This window comes from Salvia miltiorrhiza, chromosome 2 (genome assembly GCF_028751815.1).
Source record: "Salvia miltiorrhiza cultivar Shanhuang (shh) chromosome 2, IMPLAD_Smil_shh, whole genome shotgun sequence".
NCBI classification, from domain to species: domain Eukaryota; kingdom Viridiplantae; phylum Streptophyta; class Magnoliopsida; order Lamiales; family Lamiaceae; genus Salvia; species Salvia miltiorrhiza.
In genome coordinates this window covers 10,473,757-10,500,534 of record NC_080388.1, presented here as the reverse complement: position 1 = coordinate 10,500,534, position 26,778 = coordinate 10,473,757, and the positions used below count along the sequence as shown (strand labels likewise).

At 39.2% G+C, this 26,778-nt stretch overlaps 1 protein-coding gene across 1 annotated transcript; it reads left to right on the top strand.

The window, feature by feature from the left end:
• The first annotated feature begins 13,752 nt into the window (after window positions 1–13,752).
• On the top strand, window positions 13,753–15,801 carry LOC131007982 (putative late blight resistance protein homolog R1B-16). Its single transcript, XM_057934889.1, has one exon. The coding sequence runs from the start codon at window positions 13,753–13,755 to the stop codon at window positions 15,799–15,801; it is 2,049 nt and encodes a 682-aa protein (XP_057790872.1).
• The last annotated feature ends 10,977 nt before the right edge of the window (window positions 15,802–26,778 follow it).

Genomic DNA, 26,778 nt, shown 5'->3' with positions numbered 1-26,778 from the left:
CGTCTTAGAAGTTTCTCAAGCTGCCTCTACTAGCACTTTACCAGCTATGTCAGCTGCTTTTTCTGCCGATTTGTGGCATCATAGACTAGGTCATCCTTCCGCCAATAAGTTGCAGTTGTTATCTAAAACATTACTCCTCTCTAATTGTAAGCAATCTATCTGTGAAATTTGCCCATTGGCCAAGCAAAAGAGATTACCATTTCCTGTTTCACAGCATGTTTCTACTGCTATTTTTGATCTTGTTCATTGTGATATTTGGGGACCTTATTCCAAACCCACAGTGCAAGGATATAACTACTTTCTCACTATTGTAGATGATTATTCTAGGTTTGTGTGGACATTTCTCATGAAACACAAATCAGATGTTAGAGCCATTCTCACACAATTCTTTAGTACCATCCATACTCAATTTGATAAGAAAATAAAGGTCATCCGGTGTGATAATGGGCCTGAGTTTAGTTTGGGGGAATTATACACTAAATATGGCACCATAGTTCAACACTCATGTGTCTCCACTCCACAGCAAAATGCTCGGGTAGAAAGGAAACATCAACACCTCCTTAATGTTGCTAGAAGTCTTTTATTTCAGTCTCATCTGCCTATTTCTTATTGGGGGGACTGCATACTCACTGCCTCTTACCTCATTAATCGAACTCCATCATCTGTCTTACCTCATAACTGCACTCCCTTTGAGATGCTCTTTCACAAATCTCCTAGTTACTCTCATCTGCGGGTCTTTGGTTGTCTGTGCTATGCCTCTACTCTGGATCGGCATAGATCAAAGTTTGATCCTCGAGCTGTTAAGTATGTATTCCTCGGGTACCCTTCTGGTTATAAGGGGTATAAAATTCTGAACATCCACACTCAATCCATAAGTATTAGTACTATTAGTAGGGATGTTGTTTTCCATGAGAACACTTTCCCTTTTTCTCATCTACCTCCATCACACTTTCCTGAACCTCAGTTCACCTTTCCTCTCACACCTAACGACTCATCTGCTCCACTTCATGTTCCTGATATTCCCTCTATTTCTCCTACTCTATCCTCTCCAGATGCTTCTCCAACTCCATCCTCTGTTCCTGATTTCCCTCAAAATACTTCTTCCTCTTCTGAGCTCGATGCTCCCTCACGTATTGCAGCACCATCTGAGGATGTTGCTCTCCTTGCTCCTGCTCCTACTACTCGATCTGGCAGGGTGATCAAGCCTCCTGTCCATCTCTCTTACTATGTATGCAACTCTATCATTAGCTCTCCCTATAGAGTGCACCAGTATATCTCTTACTCCCGCTTATCTTCGGCTTATTATCACCTTGTTTGCTCCTTGTCTTCAATTCCTGAGCCCTCATCATACCACCAAGCTTCTCTGTACGCTGCGTGGAGGAAGTCCATGCATACAGAATTAGAAGCTCTCATTAAGAACAACACCTGGATTATTACATTATTACCTCTAGACAAACTTGCCATTGGTTGTAAATGGATTTTTCGGACTAAATTCTTTGCTGATGGCACTCTAGATCACTATAAAGCTCGGCTTGTTGCCAAAGGTTACACGCAGCAGGCCGGAGTGGATTTCTTGGACACATTCTCTCCTGTGGCTAAGTTCACCACAGTTAAGATCATGCTCTCTCTTGCTGCTGTTCATGGTTGGTCTCTTACACATCTCGATATCAACAATGCTTTCCTTTACGGTGAACTTGATGAGGATATCTATATGGAATTACCTCCCGGCTTGCTTGATGAAGGGGGGAATCCATATCCTGCTGGATCCGTATGCAAGCTTAAAAGGTCTCTCTATGGCCTCAAGCAAGCATCTCGGCAATGGTACTTAAAATTTTCTGAGGTTCTCAGCAAGTTTGGCTTGGTTCAATCTTCATGTGACCATTCTTTCTTCTTTAAGCAAGGAGATGGGAAGTTTCTTTGCTTAGTGGTGTATGTTGATGATATATTATTGACCAGCAATGATGATGAATTGGTGAGATCATTCAAACAGTTTCTGGGAGAGAATTTCAAGTTCAAAGACTTGGGAAAGCCTTCTTACTTCTTGGGTCTTGAGATAGCGCGTAACAACAAGGGTATTTACTTATGCCAGTGAAAATATGTGCTGGACTTATTAAAGGATGCTGGTCTTCTTAATTGCAAACCAATTTCCTCACCTATGGAATCAGGCAAGCACTTAGACTTGGAGGAGGGACCCCCACTTGCTGATCCGACTAAATATCGCAGACTTATAGGCAGGCTGCTCTATTTGTGTTTGACACGACCAGATATTACTTTCACAGTGCATAATCTGAGTTAGTTTCTCTCCAAGCGATGTGAGGGCCACATGGAAGCAGCTGAAAGAGTCTTGAAATACTTGAAGGGAACTATCGGACATGGCTTGTTCTTTGATAAGAATTCATCGTTGGAACTATCCTCCTTTTCTGATGCAGATTGGGCATCATGCCCTATTAATCGAAGGTCAGTCACCGGATTTGCTGTGTTTCTTGGTTCTTCCTTAATCTCTTGGAAATCCAAAAAGCAGACCACCATTTCAAGATCATCTACTGAAGCTGAATATCGAGCCATGGCACAAGCAAGTTGTGAGGTGACATGGTTGCGCAATCTTCTGTAGGAATCCGGGATTCAGTCACAACGAGCAACACCTTTGTATTGTGACAATAAAGCTGTTGTGTACATCTGCAACAACCCTATTTTTCACGAGCGAACGAAGCACATAGAGATAGACTTCCACACTGTGCGAGATAAATACTTGAGTGGTGTGATCCAACCATTACACATCAAGAATGATCATCAACTTGCTGACGTTCTTAGTAAGGCATTGACAGCACCTGCTTTGCATAACATCATGCTCAAGATGGGAATGACCAGTATCTATCTTCCATCTTGAAGGGGGGTATTAAAGTTGATTGTACCATGCATGCACGGTGCATGTGTTACCTTTTGTTAGTTAGTTCTGTGGCTGAGGTGGCCTACGCGCCTCATGCATTTTATGCTTTTGCTTTTACGTATAAATAGGACCATAACTTGTAGCTAAAACTCAACTTTTCACATTCAATAAATGTAATACCTCGTTTCCTCGAGCTAAGTTAGAATAATTTTGAACTTAGATTTAAGAGGGTTCACGTCGGAAAAAGAAAAGAATTTATTTTAATTCCAACAAAAATGATTTACAAAAAGCTTTTGTAAATTTAGTTATTAAATTTATGTGCGTCGCATATTTATTTAATTTAGCATTCAAGCATTTTCACGAGCTTTTAATTAGCAAACCCTGAAGAATTTCTACAGTTTCGATAATTTTATCCCGAGGGATTTTATTTGTCCAATCAGTCCCAAAAGTTAGCTAAAAGCATACATCCCATCAGCCACCCTACAACTCTTACCATCATAGCCATACCATCAACTTTTTCCCTTCTCTGCGAAGCCATACACTTTGGCAAGATATTTACTTCACCATTTTTCTTTCACTCATTTTCCTCACTCTGTCATAGGCAGAATTAAAGTGCAGCAATTCCAGGTTTTCCTACTGATCTGCCCAAGATACCAGAACCCCTAGAAGAAACTCAGACACGATTTTATTTCATCTACACCACACAGCAACAAATCCAGTGAAAGGTTATATTTCTGACTCATCCAGTTCACGCCAATTTCATCAATTCTTAGCCGAGCAGCAAAGCACAAACACACATCCATAATCTCATCAAGATACATGCATATATATTGTGTATATATTTACATTCAAGTGTTTTTGTTTTCAAAGAAAAGAAAGAAAGGTTGAGTCTTGGTTGTGTGTTTGTCGTCGAGTCGAGAGTCGAGGGAGGCAGGGCACGGCGGCTGTGCCGCTGCTGCCCAGCCACGGTTGGAGAAAAGGAGGTGGGCTGGTCTTGTTGTGTTGAGTCGAGTCAAGGGAGGCTGAGCCTAGGGCTCCGGCGGACGGCTCCTGCTGTTTGTCGCCGGTGTATGCAGAGAGAGGAGAGGGTTGAGAGAACCAAGGGAGGCGGCGGCGGCTCATCGCTGCTGTCCGTCCGGCGGTGGTGGTGGTGGTTCGCCACTGTCACAGAGAGAGAGAGAGAGTTGGGTTGGGGCGGTGGTTGAGTTACAGAGGGAGGCCAGGGCGCGGCGGCTCTGCTGCTGTCGCTCGGCCACGGACGAAGGGAGAGAAGGGAGGAGGCTGAGGGCGACTGGATTGAGGTCACTAGGTTTCAGGCGCTGCAGCAGCTCCTCGCTGTTGTCGTCGCCGGAGATCTGAGGGAGGGAGTCCGAGTCACGGTCGGCGGCAGCTTTTGTTGTTGCAGTCGCCGAGAAGGGAGAAGAGAGAAGGGAGCTGGAGCCTGTCGCCGCTTGCTCCGGCGAGCTCCAGCGGCAGTGAAGTTCGAGCAGTCGAAGGGGAGAGGAGCAGTCGAGAGAGGCGAGCAGTCAAGGGACTGAAGTGAGTGTGTGTGCGTTGTGTGCGACCGATGGAGAGAAAGGGGAGAAAAGGTTGAGAGTTGGGCTAGGTTTGGGCTTGAGAGTTGGGCTCCTTATTTGGGCCGATTTTATTTTGTTTCAATTCAGTTGGGCCCTTATTTTATTTAAAGACTTTGGACTGCCTTCAATTTATTAAATTGGGCTGTCTTATGTTTTATTAATTGAACTATTAATTAGTTTGATTAATTTATTTAAAGGATAATTTTCATAATAATATTAAATTATTATTATGTGCATATTTTAAGTAAATTACTTATTACTATGCTAAGCATGACATGAAATTGCATTTTTTCCTTGCAATAAAAGTATTCAATTGGTTTATTTATAAATCCAATTATTTAAGAAAATCGAGTAAGGATATTGTTGGTGTCCTTAACTCAAGGATTTAGTTTTCAATTATTTATTCATTAAATTTTGAAAACCCGGCTAAGTGAATCATAGAATATTAAGCACTACACCATGACTTAAGATTAGATTCAAGGAGACCTATTGAGAATAGATTTCTTGTAGGCTTTGAGATTCAGGAGGATTAGCACTGCTATTCCGATTCAGAGATAAGAATAAACGACGGGCTTTGCCTAATCAGGTGGGCTTACTTTCCAAATGTATAAAGTATGATTGAGTTATTAAGCTCTAAATATTTCAATGAAATGCAAATTATTTATTCAATGAAATGCAAACTGTTTATCCAATAAAATGTTTATGTGCACTCTGCTCTGTTTAAGGCTCGCCACAACGAATCAATTGAGGTTCTCTTATAGCCTAACACGTTATTTGAGAATTGTGTACACCGTTAGCTGACTCGGTGGGTTGATCTCCATTCGGGCACTAACTAAGAGGCGTTATAAGGGTGCTTGCTGGATGTGTTCCGAAGCATGTAATGTAAGACATGCCTGGGTAGCGTCCCGAGGTCAATTCAACTTGTCTGAGTTACATCCTCAGGGCAAGTGCAATGGGAGAAATGGATCCGTCGGTGGCTAAAAGGTCCGGGATCACAGCGAGTAACAGAAAGGGAGTGTGACATGTGCGCACAAATGAAAGAAATGTTTTAACATGCTTAGAAGTTCTTTCAATTTAAAACCTTCTAAGTCATGTAAAGTTTAATTGGATAAACTGCTCTTTACAAATATATGAAATGTTTCAGAAAATGCATGCCCACTAAGTACATTAGTACTTAGCCCAAAATTACTTTCAAATGTTTTTAGGTTGGCTGGCTGGTGCTGACGGGACGGAGCTGAGGCTAGGGTTAAATTCCTATTTTAGACTTCCGCTGTAGCAATCACTCATATCCGTCTTTTGTTATCCCAACTTAAGATCTTCATGTAAAATTTCAACGATATACTTGACCGAGCTTAGACTCTTCATTACTGAATTTATGCTAATGAATGTCGGTTGTCAGAAGCATGAAACAAAACTTGTGATCCAAAGGGGCATAGCCCGACTTTCTATCCTATTTCGGGTTTTAACAAGATTTTTTCCTTGTTTATTTCTATGAATTAGTTGTACCTCGATTATATTTATTCATTCAAGAATTGGGGTGTGACAGAATGGTATCAGAGCATGAGTTTTCTTTCATGTCTCTGATAACCATAAGCTTTTTGATGTTGAGTCTAGAATAGTATCTCTAGACTTCTAAGAATGTCAGTAGCCCTCAGCTCGCCGTCACACTGCCGCAACCAAGGTACGATAATAGTTTCAAAAATATACATATATGTATTTCAGATGTTATGAATGTTTCCAAGAAAAGAAAAAGTGTGCGCTTTCAATGAATGATGCTATGCGAATTGCTTACCGCTTTCCATATGCTATAAGTTATGAATTGCTAATCGCTTTCATATTGTTATTTTGGGTCTCCGACCCATGTAACCAGCTAAGTGTCGTGTTTGGGACTACCCGAACCCATAACGACTCAATGAATGTTATTTCGTGTTTGGGATTACCCGAGCCCTTAACGAATCAATGTATGTATGGTCGAGTTAGATTCTTTGAATCTTTCCGGCACAAGCAAAGTTTTCATGAAAGGGACTTTAAATGTCCATATATGTTAAGGTTTCAAAAGAAACAGAAGTATGAATGAATGAATGAATGAGAAAGCTTTATGTTGTCGTTTTAGGCTAGCTGCCTATACGATTAGAATGATGGGTCCTCTTACAAACCGTTTGAGTACCACCCAAGAATGGTTTGAGAATGTTAATCGTGATAGCACCGCTTGATCGATTTAAGTAAGGATTGGTAAGATAGAAATGTTTAACATAGATATGTTACAACATAGAGGCACTGCCTTAAGACTAAGGATTCACTTGAGCTATTTCAATAGCGGTGAGATTAAGTTTTTCACATAAGAACTTATGTTGCTTATGATTATGACGTTAGTCGTGATAGCTTTGCTAGAACGGCATAGAATGAACTTTCATGGTATCAATGACTTATGATGAAGTACTTGTTAGTAAATGTTTTAAGTTAGAAGTTTGACCAGAGCCTTACATGAATAAGAAGTTGACATGATTGGGGGGCGAAGCTCCCATTTGACTGAGTGATTCGTTTTGTTGGGTCTGGCCAGCCCACATGACTAAGATCTCAGTGATTGTCAATTAAGATTTTTGATCTCGAGGTAGAGCATCATCCCAATATATAGACTCGCACTATATAGTTGTCACAATAGAATATCCTTTTATTACGATAAGTATAGTAGCGATTAGAATTACTCAGTTTGTCGTTAGTTTTCAACCATTAGAATGATGCACTAAGTATCAAGCTGTCTTTTGACCTTCTTTTGGTAATCAAAGCGATTTTTGGAATCCCAAGCGAAGAACTGGAGCAGGTAGTGAGTATGATGAAGTTTTCAACCAGCTGTCAATATGTGGTCCACATGGTGGACAATAATGAGAAATGCGTAAAGAAGTCAGTAAATGAATCGCGTCATGAGATTTTCATTTCCCCTAGTAAACCAGGGAGATATTACGAAGGAATAAGCAATGAGCGAGACTCTCACCACCGAGTCACTACAACAATTGGAGAAGGAGAAAGTTCACGCACCAACAAGATATGTACACCACCTCAAGATGGAGGTAAAGAAAAAGGAAATGGGATGAAAGAAATAGAGGAAACTCTGAAATGGGAGGAAAGCAATGGAACTTAACTTAAGGTATAAACCAACCCTAAGGCTAGCAAGCTCGAGCCAAAAGAGTGAACGCTTTGGCAAAAGTGCCAGAAGCTCCATTAAGAAAAATGTCCGAATAGAGCAAATGATCGCTTTAAACTGCGGAGAACTGGAGCACTATGCCATCACCTCAAAGAATAAATTTGGAACACCACCACAATGGAATCTTAGAAACCCACATTGAAGAACCTTTTGGAAATGGGAAAATGAGTTTACATGGCAGAAGGAGTGCCATTAATCCTCGAAGTGAAAGTTACGAAGACGATGAGAAAAGTTTGATGTTAGAATTCCCTAGTCAATCTGAGAAGGTGACTTAGGACGAAGGAAACAATTAAGGAAGTTCAACAGATTTGAGAGTACAAAGATATTTTTCCCAATGAATTACCAAATTTTCACTAGACCTAGTTTCATGCAACATAGTATGTCACTATAGGGAGCACTAATTCAAGATGTCAAAGAAAAGATGATACACTAAGGATGTGTATTGATTATAAGAAGTTGAAGCAAGCTCACAAGAATAGATATTGATTACCAAGGATGTGTATTGATTATAAGATGTGTATTGATTATAAGATGATACACTAAGGATGTGTATTGATTATAAGATGTGTATTGATTATAAGAAGTTGAAGCAAGCTCACAAGAAGTTGAGAGGAGCCGGTGTGTTTTCCAAGATTGACCTAAGATCTGGTTACCACCAACTCAGGATGAAAAGAGAAGACATCCCAAAGACAGCGTTTCGAACGCGTTATGGACTTTACGAATTTACAGCAATGCCTTTCGATTTAACGAATGCCCCAGCAGTTTTCATGGACCTGATGAACAGAGTTTTCCATCAGTATCTCGATAGTTTTGTCTTAGTGTTTATCGATGACATCCTCGTATACTCTAAGACCGAAGAACAACATGAAGAGCACTTACGCATCGTACTCAAAACCCTGCACAATGAGAAATGGTTTACCAAATTCAACAAGTGTGAATTTTGGTTAAAGGAAGTTATGTTTCTCGGTCACATAGTGTCGACTGAAGGAATCAAAGTAGACCCCGCCAAGGTCGAAGCAGTCAAGGAATGGAAGGCACCATCAAATGTTAATGAGATAAGAAGTTTTCTCGGTCCAGCATGTTACAATATAAGGTTCATCGAAAGATTCTCGAAATTGGCTAGGCCAATGACTCAGCTTTTAAGAAAATGGACTAAGTATGTTTGGTCCGAAGCTTGTAAACAAAGTTTTAAGTAGCTCAAGACTAGGCTGACTACTGCACCAGTGTTAGCAATACCAGGGGAGAATAAAGAATTTGAGGTGTACACTGATGCCTCGAAACTAGGATTGGGTTGCGTGTTGATGTAAAATCAGAAAGTGATAGCATACACGTCTCGTCAATTGAAGCCCCATGAGCTGAACTACCCAACTCATGATTTAGAACTAGCAGCCGTTGTGCACGCGCTGAAGATTTGGAGACACTACCTCTATGGAGTTAAGTGTGAGATCTTTACAGATCATAAGAGTTTAAAGTACTCATTCGAGCAAAAGGATTTGAACATGAGACAACGAAGATGGCTCGAATTAGTAAAGGATTATGATAACACCGTTAGTTACCATCCAGAAAAAGTGAACGTAGTAGCTGATGCTCGGAGTGGAAAGACGAAGGCTAAGCTAGGATATTTCATCACTCAGCAGAAGGAACTGATTCGTGACTTCACCTCACTCCGTTTAGAGATTATTCATCCTCCGAACGCAGTATCGGGTTGTGTAGCTGCGCTGACAGCTAAACCTAATTTGAGAGAAAGAATTGTGCAAGCACAAAGAGATGATTGATTCTTGGAGAAGATGCGTCTTGCTGCAAGAACGAGTGAAACGAAAGGATTCACAGAAGCAAAGAATAATGCGCTTATGGTTGGTAAAAGATTGTGTGTGCCGCACAATGAAGAGTTAAAGAACAAGATTATGAGCGAGGCTCATGATACTCCATACACTGCACATCCAGGAAGTACAAAGATGCACCAGAATTTAAAGAAAATTTTCTGGTGAACAAGAATGAAAAGAGATATAGCGTCATAGTAGACCGATTATCAAAGTCAGCGCACTTTCTCCCAATTCAAATGACATTTGGATTGGAGAAATTTGCAAAGTTATATGTCAAGAGATAGTACGCCTTCACGGTGTACCTGTATCTATCACGACAGATCGTGACACCAGATTCACCTCGCGTTTCTGGAAAGGTTTACAAGAAGCAATGGGCACTCAGCTGAACATCAGCACAACGTACCACCCTCGAACTGACGGACAGTCAGAAAGAACGATTCAGATTCTAGAAGATACGTTGCGAACGATTGTCGCAGACAAAGGTAGAAGTTGGGAGGATTTGTTACCTCTTGTAGAATTTGCTTATAACAACAGTTATCAAGCAACAATTGGAATGGCTCCATATGAGGCTTTGTATGGCCGAAAATGTCGATCACCACTTTACTGGGATGAAGTGGGTGAAAGAAAGCTATTAGGTCCTGAACTGGTCCAACAGATGGTTGAGAAAGTCGACCATATCAAGCAAAGAATCAAAGAAGCTCAAGATAGACAAAAGTCTTACGCCGATAAACGCCGATCGGAGTTAGAATTCAATGTTGGGGATCGAGTTTTCCTCAAAATTTCTCCCTCAAGGGGAGTTATACGTTTCGGAAAGAGGGGCAAGTTACGACCCCATTATATAGGACCCTTTGAGATCCTAGTTAAGTTAGGCCTTCGTAGCCTATAAGTTGGCTCTGCCACCAAGCATTGTGGATGTGTACAATACGTATTGCGTCTCGCAATTAAGAAAGCAAGTGATTAAGCAAGATAAAGTAGTCCTAGCCAGGACCAGAGTTATGAAGAGAAATCAGTCCAGATACTTGATCGCAAGGTTCAAGTTTTACGAGGCAATAATTTTGTTCTTGTCATGAAGTGGGACCATCACAGGATGGAAAAGGCCACAAAAGAGATAAATGAAACGAACGACTAGTATCACAAGCTAGAATACCAGGTATGAAATTTCGAGGACGAAATTTTTTTTAAGGAGGGAGGGATGTAATACCCCGTTTCCTCGAGCTAAGTTAGAATAATTTTGAACTTAGATTTAAGAGGATTCACGTCGGAAAAAGAAAAGAATTTATTTTAATTCCAACAAAAATGATTTACAAAAAGCTTTTGTAAATTTAGTTATTAAATTTATGTGCGTCGCATATTTATTTAATTTAGCATTCAAGCATTTTCACGAGCTTTTAATTAGCAAACCCTGAAGAATTTCTACAGTTTCGATAATTTTATCCCGAGGGATTTTATTTGTCCAATCAGTCCCAAAAGTTAGCTAAAAGCATACATCCCATCAGCCACCCTACAACTCTTACCATCATAGCCATACCATCAACTTTTTCCCTTCTCTGCGAAGCCATACACTTTGGCAAGATATTTACTTCACCATTTTTCTTTCACTCATTTTCCTCACTCTGTCATAGGCAGAATTAAAGTGCAGCAATTCCAGGTTTTCCTACTGATCTGCCCAAGATACCAGAACCCCTAGAAGAAACTCAGACACGATTTTATTTCATCTACACCACACAGCAACAAATCCAGTGAAAGGTTATATTTCTGACTCATCCAGTTCACGCCAATTTCATCAATTCTTAGCCGAGCAGCAAAGCACAAACACACATCCATAATCTCATCAAGATACATGCATATATATTGTGTATATATTTACATTCAAGTGTTTTTGTTTTCAAAGAAAAGAAAGAAAGGTTGAGTCTTGGTTGTGTGTTTGTCGTCGAGTCGAGAGTCGAGGGAGGCAGGGCACGGCGGCTGTGCCGCTGCTGCCCAGCCACGGTTGGAGAAAAGGAGGTGGGCTGGTCTTGTTGTGTTGAGTCGAGTCAAGGGAGGCTGAGCCTAGGGCTCCGGCGGACGGCTCCTGCTGTTTGTCGCCGGTGTATGCAGAGAGAGGAGAGGGTTGAGAGAACCAAGGGAGGCGGCGGCGGCTCATCGCTGCTGTCCGTCCGGCGGTGGTGGTGGTGGTTCGCCACTGTCACAGAGAGAGAGAGAGAGTTGGGTTGGGGCGGTGGTTGAGTTACAGAGGGAGGCCAGGGCGCGGCGGCTCTGCTGCTGTCGCTCGGCCACGGACGAAGGGAGAGAAGGGAGGAGGCTGAGGGCGACTGGATTGAGGTCACTAGGTTTCAGGCGCTGCAGCAGCTCCTCGCTGTTGTCGTCGCCGGAGATCTGAGGGAGGGAGTCCGAGTCACGGTCGGCGGCAGCTTTTGTTGTTGCAGTCGCCGAGAAGGGAGAAGAGAGAAGGGAGCTGGAGCCTGTCGCCGCTTGCTCCGGCGAGCTCCAGCGGCAGTGAAGTTCGAGCAGTCGAAGGGGAGAGGAGCAGTCGAGAGAGGCGAGCAGTCAAGGGACTGAAGTGAGTGTGTGTGCGTTGTGTGCGACCGATGGAGAGAAAGGGGAGAAAAGGTTGAGAGTTGGGCTAGGTTTGGGCTTGAGAGTTGGGCTCCTTATTTGGGCCGATTTTATTTTGTTTCAATTCAGTTAGGCCCTTATTTTATTTAAAGACTTTGGACTGCCTTCAATTTATTAAATTGGGCTGTCTTATGTTTTATTAATTGAACTATTAATTAGTTTGATTAATTTATTTAAAGGATAATTTTCATAATAATATTAAATTATTATTATGTGCATATTTTAAGTAAATTACTTATTACTATGCTAAGCATGACATGAAATTGCATTTTTTCCTTGCAATAAAAGTATTCAATTGGTTTATTTATAAATCCAATTATTTAAGAAAATCGAGTAAGGATATTGTTGGTGTCCTTAACTCAAGGATTTAGTTTTCAATTATTTATTCATTAAATTTTGAAAACCCGGCTAAGTGAATCATAGAATATTAAGCACTACACCATGACTTAAGATTAGATTCAAGGAGACCTATTGAGAATAGATTTCTTGTAGGCTTTGAGATTCAGGAGGATTAGCACTGCTATTCCGATTCAGAGATAAGAATAAACGACGGGCTTTGCCTAATCAGGTGGGCTTACTTTCCAAATGTATAAAGTATGATTGAGTTATTAAGCTCTAAATATTTCAATGAAATGCAAATTATTTATTCAATGAAATGCAAACTGTTTATCCAATAAAATGTTTATGTGCACTCTGCTCTGTTTAAGGCTCGCCACAACGAATCAATTGAGGTTCTCTTATAGCCTAACACGTTATTTGAGAATTGTGTACACCGTTAGCTGACTCGGTGGGTTGATCTCCATTCGGGCACTAACTAAGAGGCGTTATAAGGGTGCTTGCTGGATGTGTTCCGAAGCATGTAATGTAAGACCTGCCTGGGTAGCGTCCCGAGGTCAATTCAACTTGTCTGAGTTACATCCTCAGGGCAAGTGCAATGGGAGAAATGGATCCGTCGGTGGCTAAAAGGTCCGGGATCACAGCGAGTAACAGAAAGGGAGTGTGACATGTGCGCACAAATGAAAGAAATGTTTTAACATGCTTAGAAGTTCTTTCAATTTAAAACCTTCTAAGTCATGTAAAGTTTAATTGGATAAACTGCTCTTTACAAATATATGAAATGTTTCAGAAAATGCATGCCCACTAAGTACATTAGTACTTAGCCCAAAATTACTTTCAAATGTTTTCAGGTTGGCTGGCTGGTGCTGACGGGACGGAGCTGAGGCTAGGGTTAAATTCCTATTTTAAACTTCCGCTGTAGCAATCACTCATATCCGTCTTTTGTTATCCCAACTTAAGATCTTCATGTAAAATTTCAACGATATACTTGACCGAGCTTAGACTCTTCATTACTGAATTTATGCTAATGAATGTCGGTTGTCAGAAGCATGAAACAAAACTTGTGATCCAAAGGGGCATAGCTCGACTTTCTATCCTATTTCGGGTTTTAACAAGATTTTTTCCTTGTTTATTTCTATGAATTAGTTGTACCTCGATTATATTTATTCATTCAAGAATTGGGGTGTGACAATAAAAATTCTTCCTTCCTGCTCTGCAATATCTCGTTTCTTATTAGCTATCAATGTCAAAGCGCAGAGTAGAGTTGAAGCAGAGCAGCCGCCCACACAAGTTATTTCATCAACGCCTCACATGACCTCCAACAAGGCCACCATGGTGGGATTTGATGATGTCTTACTTCAACTTTTGGATCAGCTCACTGGATTTCCCTCAAGTCGGCAAGTCATCCCCATCGTAGGCATGGGGGGAATTAGTAAGACCACACTTGCCACAAATACTTTTCAACATCCATTCATTGTGCAACACTTTGATGTTTGTCTTTGGGCTACAATATCTCAACAATATATTGTCCATAACATTCTCACACAGCTTGTGTCTGTTGATGAATCCAGTAGTGCAACTGTTGATGAATTAGGACAACAGTTGTATAAGAGTTTACGTGGGCGAAGGTATTTGATTGTGCTAGATGATATGTGGAGTGTCGAAGCTTGGGATGAGATAAAATTCTTCTTTCCCGACACACATAGTGGAAGTCGAATTGTTGTGACTACTAGGCACTTAGATGTGGCCAATCATTTAGGCGTTTCACATCTTGCAATTGATTTTCTGGATGAGGAGAATAGTTGGGATCTATTTTGTCAAACAGCATTTGCAGAGCAAGGTTGCCCTTCTGAGTTGGAGGAGTATGGGAAGAAGATAGTTGAGAAGTGCAAAGGACTTCCCCTTGCGATTGTTGTGGTTGGGGGTCATCTCAGGAAGTCATCAATGGCGGTAGAATACTGGGAAAATGTTGTACAAAATATGAATTCAATTTTAGAATATTCTACAGAGAATGATGAGCAGTGCTTGAATATATTATCTTTGAGTTACAGCTACTTGCCTGCTCGTCTTAAGCCGTGCTTCCTATTTTTGGGGGCATTTCCAGAAGATGAATTGATTTATGTGTCAGAAGTTCTTAAACTTTGGATTGCTAAAGGATTTATAGAACATTTCGAAAATTTGAGCTTGGAAAAGGCTGGAGAGAATTATATAAGGGATCTCTCTGAGAGAAATCTCATTTTAGTTGATGCATGGGATTACAATGGAGAAGTTTGTGAATTTAAAGTACATGATCTAGTTAGAGAATTGTGCCTAAAGATTGGCAAGAAAGATGAGTTTTTATGTGAGTTGGATAGTCCACGAACCATAAACAGGGAGCGCCGAGTTGTAATCAGTGGAGAAATTCCAGAGACAAAAACCTTTGATGCTCCAATCCGTTGTCTGATATGCGAAGGGGGTCGGCTATTGCTTAACTTCAAATTGTTGAGAACAGTGCATAAGGTTGTTGCCTCATCAATAACTGACTCTACATTTCAGCAACTTAACTTACGGTATCTTAAAGTTGATATTGATCAGAAGAGTCGCACAACTGTTTACCTTCCTCCCTCAATATCGCTGCTTTGGAATTTGCAAATATTAAGAATTGTGGTTCCCACTCGTTCCACTGCGATTGCACCATATGAGATTTGGGAGATGGTACAACTTAGGCATCTTGAGGTATATCCAATTTGTCTTGTTGATCCTCTTCCTGTGGACAGATTAGACCATGCAAATGACTTGGTTTTGAGAAATCTGTACACACTTTCAAATGTAGAGAATTTGAGGTTGAGTGAAGAGGTTTGCAAGAGAATCCCCCATATCAGAGTATTGAGGTTATCATATTGTGATGAAGTGAGTTTGAGTTACTGTCCCTCCAATCTTGGCAACTTCCATGAACTGGAACATCTACTATTGAAATTCGATGGAAATTCTAAGTGGCATGATTTTTGTTTGAGTCTCACTTTCCCAATTTCACTTAAGTGGCTGTATTTACGTGGTTGTGGTGTTGATTGGGATGAATTGACAATCATGGTCGGCTCCTTGCCCAATCTTGTGTGTCTTAAGTTGGGTCTGAATGCAGTGATTGGATCAGTATGGAGCCCTATTGAGGGGAAATTCCTACGCTTGACACAGTTGGAGATTCTTGATTGTGATGATTTAATCTACTGGAATGCAGAAAACTTCCATTTTCCAGTCCTCGAAATTCTGTGTCTCGAAAATTTGTCGAAATTGGATGAGTTCCCTTCGGGTATTGAAGAAATAGCAACACTTGGTTTGATTGAAATGGAATTTTGCAGCGAATCTTCAAGCATTCAGCAATGAGAACATTGGTGGAACAAGAGGAGCAGGGGAATGAGGACCTTCAGCTTCAAGTTATTTTCCGGGGAGATGAGAAAACAATAGAGAGCTTCAGCAAGAAGGTTCGAGAAGAGGGTCTTCAAAGCAAAAATCTATCTCTTTACTGTCAAAATGTGAAGTAGTGGTGCCAAGGGCCAACCGGAACCGGCGGTTCGACCCTGAACCGGTCCGGTGGTCAACAGTTCCGGCCCGGACTGTTGACCACCGGGCCGGTTCAGGGCCGAACCGTCAAACGTTAAGGGCCAGTTTAGGTTTACATATATTTCGATCCTGAACCGCTAGTCGGAACCGGCGGTTCGACCCTGAACCGCCGGTTCCAGTCGAATTTTCAATTTTTTTTTTTTAAATTCAAATTCATATCCTACATTTTTCAATGTGGGATTCAACTTAACTTATAAATATATAACTTATATTCATGTAATATATAACTTATAACTTATAAATATATAACTTATAACTTATAATTAATAAATATATAACTTATAACTTATAATTTATAAATATATAACTTATAACTTATAAGGTCTAGGGATCAAACCCTATCGCTCCGCCTCCCCCAAATGTCAAAAAAAAAAACTTATAAATATATAACTTATATAATAACTTATAAATATATATTGTATTTTTTAAATTCTGTGTATATATATATACTTAACTTTAATAATTTTGAAATTACTCAACTTAAAAATCTTAAATAATATAATAACCTACAAGTGTTAAAATTTTAATAACTTACAAGTGTTGAAAAACGCAACATATATTTATAAGTTATTATATTATTTAAGTTGAGTGATCCCACATTAAAAAATATAGGATTCTTTACAATGTGTAGTACACTATAAATAGTGAAGCTACATTAAGTTGAAATTATCTCACATTGAAAAATGTAACATTCTCTACCATGTGTAGTACACTATAAATAGTGAAGCTAGTCAAGCTACAATAAGTTGAAATTATCCCACATTGAAAAATGTAGGATTCTTTACAATGTGTAGTACACTATAAATAGTGAAGCTACATTAAGTTAAAATTATCCCACATTGAAAAATGTAGGATTCTCTACAATGTGTAGTACACTATAAATAGAGAAGCCACATTCGATTAAAATTAAAATATTATTTAAGTTGAGTAATTTCAAAAAAATTCAACACTTGTGAAGTAAATTTTTTTGAAATTTCATCACAAATCATTTAATTTCATAAAAAAATACAAAAAAAAAGGAGAAGCCTGGGAACCGCCGGTTTTAGACCCGGCTCGGAACCGATGGTTCAGGGTCCAAAAATCGGCCCTTCAAATTTTAGCCGAGCCGGTTCATGTTCATGAAATTTTTGAACCTGAACTGCTGGTTCGGGCCCGGAACCGGCGGTTCCTGAACCGGTGGCAGCCCTAATGTGAAGACAAGAGTTTATGATAAGTTTCATTTTCTTTTAAATATATATAAAATATATATTTCCCTATTAAATGACTTAACCCTAAACCCTAACCCTAGCTTTGTATCTCCTATAAATAGAGGCATTTAGTCCTCATAATAAGACGCTCCTGCAGATTTATTCTATTTACACTCTCTACGCTATTCTCTCTTCTTCTCCTCTTCTCTCTACTTTCAACACGTTATCAACACGAGTTTCTAACCAATTGAGTAAACATTGAAGGTATGTCATAGGGAAGAATCGTGTCTTTCCGACTAGGTAATTTATAAATTGATTATGTTGAATAATCGTAATTCGACGAAATATATGACGTGAGAATTCGATCGGTTTGATTCATATTTTCCATGAGTTAACGTACATCAATTTTTAAATCTAGGTTTTCAATGTTGCTTTTGAAAATTTTGTGAAATGAGATAACTAGAATTGGAACTTGTGCTCCTTTATGTTCATTAGTGTGTCTCCTGTAAACAATGCGATTATCTATTACAAAATTCATTTTTCTATTATAATTATGAAAATTGAAAGGCTCTATAAATGATATATGTAACTTTGATATAGAAATTGGGGAACTGGAACCTTTTCGTTTTCTTTTATGCCACTAATTAAATATCAAAAGTATAAACCTTGCAATGCTTTATTACTTTTTCTGTAATTCAGTATGAGCCTTAAATTGAGAGCAATTGAAATTGCAATTGTGTATGTACTCTTAGATTATTTTTTTTGTGTTCGATTGATTGTTAATGCATTAAGCTAATTACGTGAATTCTGATTAATGAAATTGATTCAATATATTCAATTCTTATTCCTTGATGATATATGTATAATGATTGATGTCATATATTCCTTTATTGAGATTCATTAAATGATATATATTCATTTGTTTATCCTAGTAATTCTCTAATCCGTTTACATGAAAATTTGGATATTATATAAAATTGTCCGTAATGATTTATATAATATGTTGCATTAATATATTATATTGTTTCCTGAAGAAACAATAATACATTAATTTGCAATATTTTGTGTATTATATATACACAATCAAAGTTGCATATTGCATGAATTAATATGTTATATTAAAACATGAATTTATAATTTTTAATAATCTTGAAGATTATTACGTTGAAGTTCTTGATGAAACACAACTATATCCCTTAATTTTAAATATAATGTGTTCCCGATGAGCATATTTGAATTGATTTATTAATACAATCCCCGAAGGATTGCTTTATTTAATTAATTCATCATTGTGGAATGAATTTATGATTCTTAATAATCTTGAAGATTATTAAAAATAAATCGTTGAAGTTCTTGATAAAAATACAGCGATATCTCTTCACATTAAATATGAAATATAATGTGTTCTCAATGAACACGTGAGATAAAGTTAATATTTCGGAAGAATATTAAAATATTGAGAATGAATTTTTATTTTAAGCTTTATTTCGGTATTTTCTTATTATTTAGTATTTCATTTAATTATTACATTGTTTTATCTATTCGATTTATATTGTTGCTCTTGAAGTAGCACAACTAATATTCATGATGAATATTACAAGCTCTTGAAGAGCAATTCTTCATCTCAATTCAATTATTTTTGAGCTTTTATTGAGAATAGGGGTAACATAATTGAAAAATGATATTATTTTTGTATGGGCTCCGGAAGAGTTTCATTGATCCTCCCCTTAAGAATTAAACTAATTATACATGATTTATTATTTTATCATATAATCATGTCGAGATGAATTTCAAATTCATACACTCGAATAATTTTAAAATTCCTCAAGACTTGATTGGGTTGTCTACATTACAATTAGTGCGTGATTAAAATACCTCCCGAAGAGGATTTCTCACCTACTAAATTATTTTATCACCATTCAAGTATACCCGTAGCTCTACGAAGATGATATGTATACTTTGTGAAAAATACATATATAGAGCCAATAATTGAGGATCAATTCTTATATTGATACTTTGATTATCCAACTTAAAATATTTTTCGGCATTAGGGGGAGATATATGTGAATGATGAATTATAAAATGCCGTAAATTTCTTGTTGGATTAATTATGTTAGATTCACACATTAATGAACCAAAAGTTCAATAAATTATTATTGACTGCCAAAGGAGTGAAATTTCATATACATGTTATATTGCACCACAAATAATTGAAGTCCTAGATGGACGAATTTGATTCAATGCTTATTGACGCCAGAAGCGTAAACGACATATTGGTGCCCAAGATAAAATATCCACGGATTACAAAATCAAATAAAGAAATCAAATCATTCCAAAAATCTCATGAAGAGGATCATCCTGAAGACGATAATCCCAATACATTTTGCACGTGCACTAAGTTATCGTAATGTTGGGATTACGAAACAACTAGACCAAATATTATGGGAAATGGTGAAAATTTAGTTTTACTGAAGTTGCCATGAACTTTGGGAATACGTGAGAATCGTATAAAAGAAAAATGATAGTTGTCGACAACACTTTTTGCCTCAACAAATTATTAGTTCAACTTCAAGATTATTTGGATCCAAAACAAATGATATTAGAGTGCCAGAAGCACTGAAAAATATAGAAATAAACAATTAGGCAGAGCCTATGTAGTGACCCAGTCTTTTTATGTTATTTAAATCCAGTAATGCGATGGTTAATATCGTATCTTTCAGTAAATGGAACCCAGTTGCCAGTTATATATGAATCCAGCTTATGATCCTGATTTTTTTTATCAGAGACAGAGTTATTATTTTAGCCTTATGCTTTTGTATCGCTTGAGAAAATCGCGATGAGAATTATTGAGCTATTCAATAATTATTATCTCCAAGTTATGACTGACTTAGCAAAGTCATGTTATTTATTAATCGAGAAACAGATGCAGTTATATTTTAGTGCTACTAGAAGTCCTGGAATTACTTACGACTGCGAAGCAGATTAAATCCACGGATTCAATTTAAGATATATTACAGTTTTTCAATATTGGAAGCAAGGAAGCAAATATCAAACAGATACAGAAACGCGGTGATTAGAGATTCGAAACCAGTATTTTATTTACAGTTCACGGATTACAGTTTAGTTCCCAGCTTGGGAAAAATTCGACTAGAATATCACAAAGGTTGGAATTACATGGCCCACTTATTGCCACTAGCTCAAGTTGAGCACACAAGTCAATAAAGTTAGTAAGATAGAAAAGAGAAAGAAAAGTCAAAAGGGGGAGGGAAATGTGTGCTGCAGTGAGAACAAACTATGCACTCCCTCTTCCCCTGCAGAAGAAGCCGCCCACCAGCTCTGCACCCCATCTTTTTAGTCGCCTTCCATGGCTGCCATGTTCCCCCAAGTCTCAACCTCCAGCCACCCTATCTCTGCACACTTTGCTAGCATACTCAAGTATGCGATGCTCATCTTCCTATTAATGCCAAACACCCAACAAATGCAATATTCACTCTCATCTCATTTTCATCTAAAAGTTCAGAGAACAGTTTCAGTTCGTTTCGGCCGAAGCTCTCAAGGTAAGGCTTGGCTTCAATGCTTTCTTTTCCCATTGATTAGTTCACCTGCAATAACAAAAAGACCAACGTTCGTTTCAGTTATGCTCCAATTAAAACCAATCTGCTATAGCAAACAGTACAGCAATTAAGCCAAGCAACTGCAAGGTGAGTTTACTAATAACTCTACCATTTCTGCCAAAGTTTCCTTCATTCGTGTAAGCAATAGCACCTTCAATTCAGTTCAGTTATTGTACAATACGTTCAACCTCCAACAGCAAGCAAATCAGTTTGAACATTCAAGGTATTGATTCTATTTCAAATACCCATTCCAGTAAGCATTCATATTAAAGCATGAGCACGATCAGTTTCAGTTTCAATTATAGAAGACCTTATAGACATCTTGAACTTAGTAAACACCCAACTATGCGATTGGGCAAGTGACAGTTACAAGTATGGGTAAACGAGCATAATTTGAGTTTATGCAAAGCAAAGAAGAGATTACACCTTATCTTTGATTCACGATTGAGAATCGATTAAAATAGAATTGAGTGAGAAAAAGACTTAGCTTTAGAAAGGAATGGGCTGCTGCCCTGCTCTGATTTGAGGAGACGGCGCGACGACGAAGCCTCTGTTGACGTCGGGACGAGGGAATCGTCGGAGGCAGCAAGCTTCTCCCCACCACTCGCCGATTTTGGAAAAACGACGGCAGAGGTCGGCTGAGTTCCTGAACGGGAAGTATAGGGCTTCTTCCCAGCCGTGTTGAAAGAAAGAACGAGAAAAGAAAAGGAGAGGAGGCCGACGGGCTCCAGGCCGGAGCAACGCCCAGACGGCGACCAGCCGCCCAATTTCGATAGAACGCGGCAACTGTGAATTTCAGATTTTAGGGCTCTGCGATGAAGAGAAAAGGGCGGCGCTGGAATAGACGCGTAGAAAAATGACGCCGGTGATAGCAGACGATGGCTGGACGGCCGGAGTAGGTGGAACCGACCGGTTTTTGAGAGGAGCCGAGCGAGCAGACTGTAGAGGAAGAGGCGAGCGGCTTCGAGAGAGAGAGAGAGAGAGAACAGGGCAAAGAATTTTGAGAAGAGAGAGAGAGTGGGCTTGATTTTATTTTAATTATTTGGGCTTCCTTTTATTTAAGTTTGGGCCGAATTTTGAGCTTGTTTTTTAAGAGATTGGGCTTCCAATTTTAATTGCTTGGGCTTTCATATTTAAATTCGAATTGGGCCAGTCTTTTATTTAATTGGCCCTTCTCATTATTTCTATTGGGCTTGAATTAATTTAAGGAGTTGGGCTGATGCACATTTTATGTTGGCCTATTATTCTAATCCCATTCATATTGCGTTGGGCCAGTTTAATTCACCATTTGGGCCGATTAAATTGCCTTTTGGGCTAAGATTAATTCTTTCCAGCCCACATTGAGTACTATTATCACTTGGGATGAAGCTACTTCTTTAGTTAAGCCTTGCAGTATCTGTTTTAAGGGAGCCCAATTAGTTATCAATGGGTGGGCCGATTCTTATTCAGCAAATGAGCCGCCCAGTTTATTAAATTATTGTTTTTGGACTTCAGACTTTAAAGCAAGCCATTACTGTTTATTTCATTAAAGCCACTTGTTTATTTAATTAATTGGCTACTCTCTTTCGAGCCTATTAATTATTTGAGGTTACATTAGTAATTATGTTTCTATCGAAAAGCCCGATAATTTCTACAAGGTCACACTTCGATTAAAGCCGAGTTAGTCCTTTATTTCCGATCGAGTACAAATGCGAGGTTTATTTCACAGCTAGAATATTCCGATGAGGAAGGAAGAATCACAGTTTTATTCGACCGCGTTAGACGAGAATTAGTTAAATCTATTAACGAGGATTAATAGTAGAATTCCCGATTATCGCTCAGAAGATTAGTACATGCATACCAGATTCATGCATAATTGCAATTATGCTTTCTCATTAATTGAGAATTTTTCTCGAGGCAATGTCTTATTTTACATTCTCGTGATTAAGGTCGAGCGCGAGAGTAAGAACTACTCAAGGAGTCACAGTACCTTAGCAAAACCTTGCTATCAGGTGGGCAATTTCTTACGCGTAAATAAAAATGCTATTGAAAGACTATGCAAGTGTTATGCTTTAAAATGCAATTGGATCTTCAAGTGTGTTATGCTTTATTACGCTTAAATGAGTTAAGCTTCATTATGCTTTACGCTAAATGATTTACGATGTGCTATTTACGCTTATTTACGCTTGAATGCTTTACGCTAATAAGTTTATGCCTGTGTTTGATGCTTGCGTCTGTTGGGGGAAGCCTCCCTCAACAGTACGATGCCGTGTCCGCTGAGGAGGGCCTTCCTCACAGCGCGATGCCCATGTCCGCTGAGGGAGGCCTCCCTCGCGGCGCGATGCCAGTATGCCAGTGTTCCAGTGTCCGTTGGGGGAAACCACCCTCGACGGTACGATACTAGCGTCTATTGGGGGAGACCTCCCTCAATAGTACGATGCCGTGACCGCTGAGGGAGGCCCCTCTCATGGCGTGATGCCCGTGTTCGTTGGGGAAGGCCTTCTCCACAACACGATGCTTGTTTATGATTGTTGATGATGATGAAGGATGCCCTCATGCTATTTATGAATTTGGATATGTCTAATGAGCAAAGGATTTGAAAGAAACTTATGCCTCTTATGCGATGTTGTGTTTTGCTGATAATGTTAAGTTATGCTTTAGTTTTGGCAACTGCCCACTAAGTACTCTTGTACTTAGCCCTACGTATGTTTATGTTTGTGCAGGTTGAGCTGTGATGGGCGATGAAGTAATGCTGAGTGGAGCTTTTGTCGAACTTAAAGTAGGCTCAGAAAGGATATATGTCTTCATACATGTATCTCAGTTATGCTTTCCGCTGTAAACACTGATTATTTCAGTGATGCCTTCCGCTGCAAACGCTGATTATGTTTTAGTCAAGCCTCTAACTATGCCTTTTTTCCTTTTAAGGAATATTTCACGCATATTCAAGTTCTTTGAGTATTCTTTTATGCGCCCCTTTCTCAACCCGCTTCGTAATCTCCCTTCCCTGGTCATGGTTTCCCGGCTTAATGATCCTTAATTAAGTCCGGTCGTGACAGCCTAACTCGCTAAATGAAAATAATAAGATGTTAAGCGAGATTAGTAGCTCAAGGGTTTGAAAAACCCAAAATCAATCAAATATATTCTGTTGGGAACCTTGTGGAATATCCTAATCCTTGTTTTGATGATACCAAAATCCATAGGACTTATTTGTAATAGACTAGAACGGTTTTGAACTCAAGTGTTAGAGTTCGTTGCTAGTTTAGCTTGCAGTTCTGAAGACTGAAGACTGAAGACTGAAGGACGAAGGATTGAAGACTGAAGACTGAAGTTACCAACTGAAGTATCAGTTGAAGAATAAGTTCGGAACTGATTACTTAATGCGTGCCGCGTGGACTCAGCAGACTGATACTAAAGTCAAGTATCAGTTAAATATTCTTCCTCGGACTGAACTTCCCACGTTCAAAGGAAGCCACGTACTCAAAAGTACAGCCGCATTAAATGCAGAGATCTCAGGATCTTCCTCTCTCTGCAGAGGTCATTCCTATTTGGTGGCTATTTTTTCAGAGACGTCACATCTCCTGCTCTTTAAGATAGCCGTTCCCACCAAACAAGGAACCTCGAAGATTGAAACCTCAGCCCAAATTCAAAATGCTCTCTAACGGAAGAAATCTTGAAGACGTTCTCCGCCAACGGATCTATTCAAGACCTCTCCTATAAATAGCGTTCGAGGATCACTTCAATCTTCACCGATTCAACAACATAAGCTGAAACTCTGCCGAAATAGTTTCTCAGCCAAAAGCTTAACCTCCCCAAAGCTTGAATCGAAGAAGAGAATTCCAAAGCCAAAATCAGTCACTGCTGATTACATATATTCTCTTAGACCTTAGGCAAACCCTCTGTTTACCCAGAAGCCTAGGTCAAACTTGCTCCAAAGAACTTGTTCTTTGAAGTATAGTTGGCAACCGTTCAAACCTCCTTTCAAGAAGAAATAGTAGAGCGTTTGAGTGATTCGGAGTTCAGGAAGGTACTCTGACTCTGAGAATCTTAGCACGGGCTGTGCTAAGTGTGAGAAATCCGACACGAGTGAAGTGTGGGTACTGAAGAAGTGGTTTCTTCAGTGGTACGGTTGTGTGCACCCGGCAAGCACACGGTTCGGTTTGCAGTGCACCTGTTAAGCACTTGCGGAGTGGATTGTTGGTCTGATCAACCGACCGTGAATGTAGGAAAGGGTTTTTTGAACCACGTAAAAGTCTCTGTGTTATTTACAGCTTTCAGTTTTACATTCTTACTTGTGTTGTTTCAATTGATAAACTGAATACTGAATAACTGCAAAGAGAAACCTAAGACTAACAACGTGCTCAACCGAGGCTATTACAAAACTAAGTTTATTTCCGCTGCGCATGATATCAGTCTGACTGATCTATCTTCAGATAGTCAGGAAGAGTGTTATCATCTCTGTTTTAGCAAACTCGACTGAAGCCCCTACGTGCATCAGTTAAGTTCCAGTAACTTAACTGATAACTCCTTACTGAAGAGTTTTCAGTATCAGTCGTCAACCCTGTTTGGTTAAAACTCCTTTCAGCTAGCAGGTGTCATAGTTTGCGTGTAAAGTTTCATTTAGATCTCTATCTTGAGATCCCTCTATTTTAGAGGAAACAAAAATAGCCCATAGGTGTATTCCCCCCCTCCCATAAACCTATTCGAGACCCTCCGGACCTAACAATTGGTATCAGAGCAGGTTGTTTGCAAGAACGCTCTGTTTCTGATTAGGTTCTAACTGAACTAGATCCTACTGAGGGTATTTTGTCTTTGATCAAATCTTCTCTCGAGATCCTTCTTGAGATTGCATGCTCCGTGTTTCCTCCTTGTTCTCTGTGTGTTTCTTCTTTTCTTCTCAATGAACAGGATCAAGAAGGACTCCTCCAGCGATTTTGTCCATACATACTTTCGAGGAGTAAACGGACTTGAGATTGGGACTTTGGATTCTGACCACGACGACAGAGTCATCTTTCCAGAAGAAAATCAGAGTCCAACCCACTCACAATCAAAAGGAACGAGCAGATACGATCAAACTCGATAAGAGTATCAACACCTAAGAACGAGATTTGAAAATCTTCTTAGGGAGCACAGACAGATCATCAGAGAGATCGATCATGTGCTAGATGCTCGAAGGATCATCATGCGCTACATATCAGACGAAGACGAAGCTGATAGAAGAAATGTTCAAGAGCGCAGACTGATCAACAGACTGAAACTGCTTCAGTCTTAGAGATAAGAACTTCTGGCACGTCTTGAGGAATCAGAGACAGAATTCAAAAGGACGTCAGATGTATTTGAAGAAGTGATTCATGAAGAAACACTTCAGTTCAGAATGATAATGAAACGAGAAAAGAACGTGCATCAACAGTCGACAGATTCGTAACGGAAGAAGAACCAGTCATCATTTAAGGGAGAACTTCCACTAAAGTCAACAACTAATCTAGTGTTAGTCACTGTGTAAGCTTCTCTCAACAAACTCACTTGTTTATATGACTGAATTTCTTTATTTACTTCGACTGAAATTTGCTTTTAGGTTGATGTGTCATTAGACTTACTTTCTCATTTTCTTTTTAATTCTCATTTTCTTTTTAAATGACACGAAGAAATTTCGTTCAAATATGGATGACACACGTTCACACGATCCCGCCCTTTTTACTAACAAGCGGATTGATCCACGTGCCACGTCTCTATTTGCACGAATTTCAAAATTTTATTGAAATCGCCTTGTGCACGATCTTTCACATTCTCTTCAAAAATATTTCATCTTCTGAAAAAGATTTACTCAATCTCTGAGAAATCTTTTGTGCCAAAAATCTTCGAGAGTGCTTTCTCTTCAAGGCTAACAGTGAAACTCCACAGTTCAACCTCTGTGAGAACCAATTTACAGATTTTTGTAGAAATCTTCTTCTTTCAAAATCCAC